This window comes from Sorghum bicolor, chromosome 9 (genome assembly GCF_000003195.3).
Source record: "Sorghum bicolor cultivar BTx623 chromosome 9, Sorghum_bicolor_NCBIv3, whole genome shotgun sequence".
NCBI classification, from domain to species: domain Eukaryota; kingdom Viridiplantae; phylum Streptophyta; class Magnoliopsida; order Poales; family Poaceae; genus Sorghum; species Sorghum bicolor.
The window spans coordinates 7,519,564-7,530,887 of record NC_012878.2 but is presented as its reverse complement, the minus strand read 5'-3'; the positions used below and the strand labels follow the sequence as shown (position 1 = coordinate 7,530,887).

Sequence of the window (11,324 nt, the reverse complement as noted above, 5' to 3'; positions counted from 1 at the left end):
GTTCATCTTCTTCGGGTAGCAAATAATAGTTTTCAGATCTTTGATGTAGGTAGAACCATTTCTCATCAATGAACACGAAGTCATACAACTCCTTAAACCTTGGATCATCAAGCAACTCCCTATTAACCATGTCAACACACCATTGTAACCTAGACTTTTTGTTAGCTTCAGTGAGATATGGTTTGATGCTACTAGAGTGGCGCCTAATCAATCCTTTGCTCAAATACTTTTGAACCCTCCATTTGCTCATGTTTAGTTTGTTGCACACATCCTCTATAGTCATTCTGTCCTTAAGAGGAATGTCACGTAATGCTTCCAAATCAAAAGGTATAGGTTTACGTTGTTGACGGTCCTTAATGCTCACAATTAACCATCAACTAATCATAGAAAAGGATCCAAATGCAACCAACACCTAGACTTAGGGTTTTATCTGACAGAATTCCACAAGTTTTGGTGTTTGTGTATTTCTGCAGGGGGTTATCAGGAAATATGGAAGAAAGGCCCACACGTCGGGTTTACATAGAGATATTAACATGCCGCACAATTATCTACCATCTAGAAGAGTCCAGAAGCCACGGGAGCGAACGGGAGACGTAACGGAGCCGGGCACTGGGCGCCCGCCCTCCCCCCTGGACCAAACAGAGTCCAATTCGGGGACAATGCTCCACCGACCTAATACTTCAAGGAAAACCACAAGATCAATGTCGGTTTGATCCGACGGCCCAGATTCACTTGAAGGGACTATAAAACCAGACCCCCTGGCCCCTAGAGATCATACATCTTCTACAGAATCAAAGCTAGGGTTTCAATTCTTCATCCAAGTAGAGAGGATCCCTCTAGTTCTTCTAGTTCTACCTCTAGTTCATCTAGATCTAGTTCTAGTTCATCTAGTTCTAGTTCTAGTTCCTCTAGTTCTAGTTCTAGTTAGTTCTAGTTGTAATCTAGAAAATAGGGAGAGAGAAGAGGAGAGCGGAGGAGGAGGAGCCGGATCTGTCGGATCTTCCTCAACATTGTACTTTTGTAGCAACTGGTTCGTTCTTCATCGTTCTTCAGGTTCTTCAATTCATAATCCTGAGTTCTTTAATTACTTTTATTTACATTCAAGTTATTTATTGGATTCCCGCTTGCATCAAGTGCTCTAATCTTTGCAACATTAGAGTAGTAATTAATAGATTAGACGTGGTGTTTAGTCTTGCAATTACCTGGAATTGCACCCAATCCTGCGGATTGTTGTGGTAGCCTTAGGGTAGTGACAGCCCTAACGGTCGACGTATTCCACCTCGTTCGGATCGGTGTTTGTAGGACCGTAGTCGGAGCTTCCTAGCCCCCTTCTCATCTCTTTCTGTGGTTAGTGTTCTGATGTCCCGATATAGATAATCTTGAAGTAATTCTTGATTCTTAGATCAACTAGAGAACTCTCAGGAAACTTCCTCTCTTCCCACCAAAAATAATTATATAGTTATCCTTGGGCGATCTTGGATCTTAATTAGTACACTCACGTTCCCTGTGGAAAATCGATACTCTGGAATACTCCCGGGTGAAAGCTACATTGGTATCCGTGCGCATGCGGATTTTTCTGTTTGCGTTTAAAATACCCAACAAGCTTTCTGGCGCCGTTGCCGGGGAACGGTAGTTGTGCTAGTTTCGAACCAAGTCGTCCGTGTATCCTTTTTCTTTTCTTTTTTTTTTACCACACTCACCTTATCATTTTCACCATACCACATGGATTTCACTCTAAGCATTAATGAGCATGGAATTTATTTCATAACCACTTCATTTACTCCATGCTCATATGCAACATCTTCACAATCCATTGGTCTCTCCAACATCACCACATTCGAGATCTCCAACCCCCTCATCCTTTCTATTTATAAAAACATTAAAAGGGCGGTTGTCGATGCATATGTCTATAATAAATTTTGCAGATCTCGTTGAGTTGATCTTGATATAAGTCAGCGTTGGAGGGGAAACCACTTCACTGACATAAATTGATGGTTTCCCAAGGACAAGCTTAGTGTCCTAAAACAAGCACTGATCAGATTGTAGCATGAGCTTTTAATTATTTGCAACATTACCTTGTGTATTGAGCATATAAGGATAATTGTAAAACTATTCCTTCGGGTATTCTTGTCACTAACCTTTCCAGGATTGGAGCAAGAAGATCGGATGAATGACAAACACAAGGTATGTCCAACCAATCATCATACAACATTGAATTAAATTCATCCAAACTTGAATTTTGCAAAATTCAAGCTTGGGGGAGTACATTACATTAAAAACATCTTTTGCCATGTTGCTATGTTGGTTGTCCCTACCTTTGAGACATGCTCAATCTGTTAAATACTAATCACACTACTTCATCTCCACTTGAGTAGATCTCTACAAATGCTCTCATGCTACCTCTATTTGCTTTAGTATATGTCTAGGTTTGGAGTAGTTTCATTTATCTCTTAATTAAGCATGGTGCTTAGTTAGGAATGTTGATCTTACTTCCAAGGGATTTTAAATTAAGCATGGTGCTTAGGTTAAAATGCCCTCCTAAATCAAATTAGACATGGTGTCTAGGTTGATCTTTGAGCCAATAGTATGCTATAGTAGATATTGGATATTTTGTTGGACTAACCCCTGTAGGAAAAATTTCAATATCGACCTGGGAAGTCCTGAGATAAACTCACATTGGAGACAAAGAGAGACACACTTGAAGTTTAACAATTTACACAAGGAAGGCATAGCTCACAAGAGATGATCCATGGAGTGTGCCACCAACACGATGCACAACCGCAAAGAAAGGAAAGCTTCCATAAGGTAATACTGTACCATCACTCTTCAAGAAAGGTAACATCTTAAGGTACTTGACTATCACTTCTATAAGCTTCTCCTTATTTCTGGCATTCACATGAGTAAAAGAGACAAACATGTATGATTTACAACTCTAGATTAACCAACCCAATTGATTCAATATGTTTAGTCCTTCCACCTTTGTGATCTCACACTCCTAATCATATGAACTAAAATGTTGCACACTCAATCTTTGGGAGATATATAAAAAAACATAAGTATAGAAAGATTATCTTTCCATTAGGTTGAGTGATCTGATCTGACGAATGTTTTACATGTTACACTCATGATCTTATTATCCATCAACTTCGTCTTGCTCACTATGCTTAGGTTAGAGAAGAGCAAATACACTTTTGGTTCTATTGGTGTTTTCCACCAACAGGGCCCATGCACTTGATCTCTGCCTTGTCTCTATGAGTAGGTACACTCCGAGCAAAATATGAAGGACTTTTACAACTCCCAGACTCCACCAAGTGAAGAACCTAGATCTACGAGCACAAACACACTGGAGATACTGGACACTCAGGCAATCACTGCCCTGAGATGCTTGAGGACATAACTACTGGAGTAACCCTGTTGTGGAAGTAATTACTGACCTTCTGCCGGTCAAGAGAGACAATCTAGGATGCACCGTCATCCCGATCTCCATCGGCATGGTGGACTTCCGAGAAGCACTCTGCGACTTTGGCTTCAGCATCAACATTATGCCCAGGGTACTCTATGAAAAATTCTTTACACATCCTTTATTTGAAATAGCCATGTGTTTGCAGCTTGCAGATCGTACGCTAAGTTTCCCAAAGAGAATATTGAAGAATCTCTACGTCCGAGTTGGTACCTTGTACGCCCCAGCAGACTTCGTGGTGATAGAGACTGGTACTGATGAGAGGGCACCCATCCTAGGGAGGTCATTCCTGAACACCTCAGGAGCTGTCATCTACGCTAGTGCTGCCAAGATCAGTTTCTACATCAAGGGGAAGAAGGAGACGTTTTCCTTCAAGAACAAGACTACACAAATCCTAGAGCAATCCCGACATGAACCAAGGAAGAGGACCAACAGGAGGAACAAGAACAAGCAAATGTGTACCGAGTCAGCTAAGATGGTCACTGCAGCTCAAGGAGGTCAAGATCGTCAACTCAAGTCACCTTTCTTGATCAAGAAGGACGACCCTGGTGTTCCAAGCATCGAGTGCACAATCAACGGATATTCTTTTTAGAAGACACTCTACGACACCGGATCTAACGTCAACATAATGGCCGCAGTCACTTATCAGCTCCTGCATGGAACCATGTCCCTACAACCAACATACATTCAGCTCCAGATGATTTTAAGGTTATTGACATGGGAGAAGACAAGTACAATCCACCCATCATCCTTGGAAGACCGTTCCTCAGCACTGTTAAAGCAATCATCTACATTGGAACCAGAGAAGTCCACATGCACTTCCCTTCTGAGAAGGTACGCTGCTATTTTACTGACCCTAACTATATAGTTGAAGACTCTAAGCAGGTCAGGGCAAGAAGAAGACGATGCAACCGCAACTAGAGGAGGCAAATCATCAAAGACGGATGGGCAGACTATGAAGGAGAAGTCGTAAGGTCTGAAGACATACAGCTTGAACAGAACTGTCCTGAGGAGACCGTAGCACCGAGTCAGGTGTGGAGAGAGAAGATAGTTATACATGAAGACCATGCGCTGCCAGAACCACCGACTACGCCATCCAACGAATCCCAGGACAACTGAGAAAATAGAGAGTCCCGTTCGGAGGACTTAAAAACACCGAACGCCTTGCCAAGAGATAAACTTGGTAGTTATCTTTTTTTTCCTTTCAATTATTTTAAAATAGTTTGCTTAGTTAATTAGGTTCATATCATCTTGAAAAAAAAATAAAAAAGTTAAAAAATAGTTGCTCATGGCATAAAACCCATAAGTACATTCACTGTGGTGGCATAAAAATAAAATAAATATATTCCTGTCCTATAAAAATAAAATTATAAAAATAAAATTATAATCCTACTAATGAGTAACATTTATTGAGGAAGCTCAACATGATAAAGGCTAGATACTTATGCTAACACTTAACTAGTTCCGCAAAGCTTTGTTGTCTATTGGAGCTCCACAGAATTCAAGGATCAAAGAAGACTAGCAGACGGAGGACATCCTAATCGCTGTCAGAGTGCTACCAACATTCAAATACACCTCCGCCACCTGCTAGTTACATCAGAAGAAATTACGTAAAAATCCAGCTTGGGGGAGAGCACCCCCATTTATCCAGCTAAGTATTCTACTCATGTTTATACTTTACTCAAATAATAAAAAGATGCATAATCATAAAAACCCAAATAAAGATTTTGTGCTTATATATATCTTTGCTTAGTTTGCTAAATAAATAAATAAATAAATAAATAAATAAAATTTGCTATGACACCTCATGATAAGCTCTCACATGGAAATAATGAATAGTTGCTCTGCCATGATTAGTTTTTAAAATTGAAATCTCTCTCAAGTTTAGGCATGACTGTCATTAATTTGCTCTAAACCTGAACTTGTGGGAAGAGTACTTGATCTGAAGTCTAAGTCGTTAACGGATATGATATGGGAAGGTTGAGCTGCTGTTTATCTGTTCCTAGAGATGCTAGAATTCTGGAGAATTTTATCTTTGAAAATCTTTAAAATGTTGCATGATGAGTTCCTGTATGATGAGAGTTTAAATTCCTACCACAACCATATATACATGCTTATTGGACTATGAACCACACATTTACTTTTTACTGCTTATGAGCATTGAGTGTGGTCAAGCTGTGTAGACCCTTAGGAGCTTGTCATGTGGTTAAATCAAGATTCACTTGCACGTTCACTTCTACTCCAGAAGTACCATCTACATATATCCATCCATTTCCATCTCCAGAACCACCCAAAAATATTCTACTCCTAATCCGGGAGAGAATAGCCAAAAACATTCTCCTATTTATGTTTTTCTCTGTGTGAAATAAATGGTCAAGTTATCTTGGTTACTACCACTTGCTATATTATTTCAGGAGATTAGTGCTCTAAAAATAATAATAAATACGAGGAAATAAAAAGGGTCAAGTGTCCGGAACCTCGAAAGAAAAGAAAAAAAGTGAGACCGAGAGGTAAAAATGGACAAGTGTTCGACAGTAGAATTAGGGGTACAAGATACCCACCTGAGAAAAAAAAGAAAAGAAAAAAGAAAATATAGAGCATCTCATTCTCCTCAAAAAGTTTCAAAAGAGCAAGAAAGGTATGTATCCCCTCAAAAGAGCATAAGTAGAATTAGACTTTCACCATTGTTATCACCATCATTACCATGCATCATTCATTCGCCACACATGCACATCTTGATTTGACTTATTGACTTGTTCTTCTGGATCCATGGTTTGACTATGCAATAAATGTCTTGTAAGTATGTATTAGCTGTCTCCCACCTATGAGCTCCAGATATTAAAAGCCTTATTAGAGTAGGGTGAGAGAGAAGGCAATGTCACTATGCCTCATACCAAAAATACCACATACTTTGAAAGAAGGCATACACCATTACTGCCTTGGTAAGGATCCAGAAATACCACAAAAGAGAGACTAGAAAGAGTCATACAAGGAGTCTCTGAGTTTTATTTGAAAATCTGCAAAACTCCAGAGCTATAGTTAATCGAAGAACAAGAGACATGGTGCTTGACTAGACTGTTCTATCTTTTAACTACTCAAGACAGAAGTGACGGTTACAAGTCCCATGGTGAAAGGTAAATGAGTAAGTTTTAAGTCTTAACAGTTTACTCTAACCAGAGATGAGATCTTGTTTAAACGCATGTGTATCTTTAAGTTATGAAACCACTGCAGAAACTCTTGAGTTCATCTTTGCTCAGGGACGAGCAAAGGTTAAGCTTGGGGGAGCTTGTTGACGGTCCTTAATGCTCACAATTAACCATCAACTAATCATAGAAAAGGATCCAAATGCAACCAACACCTAGACTTAGGGTTTTATCTGACAGAATTCCACAAGTTTTGGTGTTTGTGTATTTTTGCAGGGGGTTATCAGAAAATACAGAAGAAAGGCCCACACGTCGGGTTTACATAGAGATATTAACGTGCCGCACAATTATCTACCATCTAGAAGAGTCCAGAAGCCACGGGAGCGAACGAGAGACGTAACGGAGCCGGGCACTGGGCGCCCACCCTCCCTTACTGGGCGCCCGCCCTCCCCCCTGGACCAAACAGAGTCCAATTCGGGGACAATGCTCCACCGACCTAATACTTCAAGGAAAACCATATGATCAATGTCGGTTTGATCCGACGGCCCAGATTCACTTGTAGGGACTATAAAACCAGACCCCCTGGCCCCTGGAGATCATACCTCTTCTACAGAATCAAAGCTAGGGTTTCAATTCTTCATCCAAGTAGAGAGGATCCCTCTAGTTCTTCTAGTTCTACCTCTAGTTCATCTAGATCTAGTTCTAGTTCATCTAGTTCTAGTTCTAGTTTCTCTAGTTCTAGTTCTAGTTAGTTCTAGTTGTAATCTAGAAAATAGGGAGAGAGAAGAGGAGAGCGGAGGAGGAGGAGCCGGATCTGTCGGATCTTCCTCAACATTGTACTTTTGCAGCAACTGGTTCGTTCCTCATCGTTCTCCAGGTTCTTCAATTCATAATCCTGAGTTCTTTAATTACTTTTATTTACATTCAAGTTATTTATTGGATTCCCGTTTGCATCAAGTGCTCTAATCTTTGCAACATTAGAGTAGTAATTAATAGATTAGACGTGGTGTTTAGTCTTGCAATTACCTGGAATTGCACCCAATCCTGCGGATTGTTGTGGTAGCCTTAGGGTAGTGACAGCCCTAACGGTCGACGTATTCCACCTCGTTCGGATCGGTGTTTGTAGGACCGTAGTCGGAGCTTCCTAGCCCCCTTCTCATCTCTTTCTGTGGTTAGTGTTCTGATGTCCCGATATAGATAATCTTGAAGTAATTCTTGATTCTTAGATCAACTAGAGAACTCTCAGGAAACTTTCTCTCTTCCCACCAAAAATAATTATATAGTTATCCTTGAGCGATCTTGGATCTTAATTAGTACACTCACGTTCCCTGTGAAAAATCGATACTCTGGAATACTCCCGGGTGAAAGCTACATCGGTATCCGTGCGCTTGCGGATTTTTCTGTTTGCGTTTAAAATACCCAACATACGTCCAACTGTACCCTTCTTTAGACTAGAAACAACAACTGGTACAACATTTCTAAGCTGTGTTTTACCTCGTTTCCAAACACGTTGAGCTGTCCGTTGATGAATGCCAAATTGAGCAGCAACAAATGCAGTGTCTTTCTTGTGCAGTGTACCATTGTTGCTTCTAGCTAGCAAAGCTTGGTAAACTCGCTTTCTCTGATCTTCAGTCATGTCTTTCCTCCGGTGAACTATGTGTTCTATTACAAGGAAAAAAGAACACTGTAAGCAGGTCTACTACTACTATCTCACGACATGCATGAAAGATGTAATAAGAAGGAAAAAAAATAACGTGCAGAAGCATATTCGTACTACTACTACTATCTCACGGCCGGCATGCATGAAAGATCTACTAAGAAGGAACAAAATAACGTGCAGAAGCATATTGGTAGTAGTACTACTATCTCACGGCAAGATCTACCTAGAAGATTAAAAAAACAAACATCACGGATCTATTGAAATCAACGTGGTGACTGGTGAGCTTACCATCAGCGTGGTTTTGAACATGATTGAAATCACGGCACCAAATTCATCTAATGGGAGATTTAAATCAAAAAATCCTGTCCATCCAAAAGAAACAGGGAAACATCAATCTATTATTAGTCACGGTATGTTTTATTTATGGGAAAAAAATGAGAGCTAATTAACGTGCATGCTACTGCTGCAAACTACTTTGTTCATACCGTTGTCATGCCCCAACGGTGGATCGTCGAGATGAAAAAAATTGTTGCCGTCGTCGTCTTCAGGCTCTGCGTTTTGAAACCGTACTAATATGAGAGTAGTTCACAAGACTAGAAAATAAAATCAAAGTGTTACTGTTGCATTACCGTTGCCGTCGTTGACATCGAATGGAAGGTTCTCATCCTCATCTTCTTCTAACCGGACGTTGAGATCAAAGCCAGAGAAAAAATCACCCATCGCACTAGCTTGAAAGCATGGAAATAGAGAAAAAAACAAGCAAGCGTGATGTGCAGAAGCAAGCAAGCAAAGTGACTGCGGCAGCCGGCAGTCCAAGCGTTTAAATAAGCAAGCAGCCAGGGGCAGTCCAAGCGGCAAGAAAAATTAGCGCGCAGCAACGAAACGCGAAAAAAAAGCGCAAAGGAGCGCGAACAGTGAAAATTTGCGGTCAAGGCGCGAGCGCTACGGCACAGTACCATGCAAACAGCAAAAATGAAAAAAAGCGTTGCTGCTGAGGTTCGAACCCTGACTACTTGGCTTCATTCGCCTCCGCCTAACCAGTTGTACGAGCATTGATTCATGTGTACAAGAGGCAACCGCAGCGCTATTTAATAGGGATAGACATGGAAAAATACCCCTAAATTAATCACTCTTTGGCACTCCTTGGTAAACGTGATCATGTCCTAAACGACCTTCTTTACCAGTATGGAGGGAGTATGTACAAAACAAATATGTATATTGCAATACAGATGCAAGCTGCAATATACTAACACATGGAAATCAACGGGTGAGGCAACGACGTCCACTTCGTCCACCGCATCAACGTCTGCGCCGCTCCTCCCGAGGTTCTCGTCGTTGATCTGGAGCCGGTGCCAGGCACCGGTCTCGACGATGACGGCTTCAGCAAAATCTGGTACTTCTACCACGCCAAGAAATACAAGAACACCCCAGGCGACACCAGCGGGCACAGGCAGCGTGCGGTCACCGGCGGCGGCGGCACGGCCTGGCACTCGGAGATAGGCCGCAAGGATGTCCATGGATCCGGTGGCGGCACGTTCTTCACCTTGTCCCACGGCCGCAAGACGGAGCCCTCTGCTCGATCGATCGACAGGATGTGCATGGTGGAATACGACTTCGTCGGCGCCGACAAGAAACAAGACGAAGCCGCCACCGCGGACAGCACCAACTACGTGGTCTACAAGGTCTACCGCTCGCCTAGTCGGTCCATGGATCGGGCGGTTATTGCGCGAAAGGGGACAGGGAGCAGATGCAGGCGCAGGGATGGAGATGCGTGTGCACCGCCGTGATTATGTTCGCATCGCGTGATTGGCGGAGCAAAAGGGAGGAGCGAGCGAATTAGATTGTTGCACCAAAAAAATGTCCACTCTTTAGTCTTTTTTAGTTGTAGGAGATTATTGTCTAATTATAGATTAAGTAGACTCAAAAAATTTATCTCGCAAATTATAGACAAACTGTATAATTATTTATTATTTTATTTATATTTGATATTCTATGTATATACCGCAAGATTCGATATGAAGGGAAATCTTAAAAACCTTTTAGATTTTGGGGTAAACTTAAAGACTCAAATATGCATGCTCGCAGACTCATCAGGACATGACTGCAAGACAACAAAACGCTGATCCCAGCTTGAATGAGAACTGCCAAAACTGCTAGACCTTTCTGCCAACGTACTATATGTTGTTTTTGATTAACGAGCCAAGGCCATCCGATAGACTAGAGCACACGCGTCACTCATCCGCACCGGTGATAGCTACCACACCAGGGTGGGCAGCGACCCTCCGTGGTAGAAAATCCACTCTAATACATATATATATATATATATATATATATATATATATATATGACACATTTTTTTTACACGCACGTGTAGTTACTCTCATCTATATATCTTTAGATTAAAGGTGTATATGACCGAACGAAATGTATATAGACAAAGATCATACTAGACCATCTAGAGTGATATGTATGTGAAGTATGTATGCATACATAAAGTATATGGTTATACTTATTGTATATAATATAGTAGTGGCATTTTAGTAATATATTTAAAATATAATTTTTTTTGAAAAATTTTCGCGTGGTAAGATCTAGAGTATCTTAATATGAGTATATAAACATACTCAAACCGATAAACAAGTATGAATACATACACAATGTAATTTATTGAAGATAAGAGTAACTACACGTACGTGTACAAAGGAATTTCCCTATATATATATATATATATATATATATATATATATATATATATATATATATATATTGATTGACTTTATCCCAACTTCTAGATTAAAATCTAATGGCTCACAACGTTGACCAAAGAAAAGGCTACTCGTTTTATCGATTGATTGAAAATCTAGAGAAATCCAGAAGAACAAGGCCTTGTTTAGTTCTAAAAAATTTTGGAAAATCGACATTGTAGTACTTTCGTTTGTATTTGACAAATATTGTGCAATCATAGACTAACTAGGCTCAAAAGATTCGTCTCGTCAATTTCGACCAACTGTGCAATTAGTTTTTATTTTCGCCTATATTTAATACTCCATGCATACGTCTA

The 11,324-nt window shown here is 40.6% G+C and overlaps 1 protein-coding gene across 1 annotated transcript; it reads left to right on the top strand.

Annotated features, from left to right (window-relative positions):
• On the top strand, positions 9,449 to 10,050 carry LOC110430390. The gene is made up of 2 exons (XM_021448053.1): positions 9,449 to 9,461; positions 9,536 to 10,050. The coding sequence occupies exons 1-2, from the start codon at positions 9,449 to 9,451 to the stop codon at positions 10,048 to 10,050; spliced, it is 528 nt and encodes a 175-aa protein (XP_021303728.1).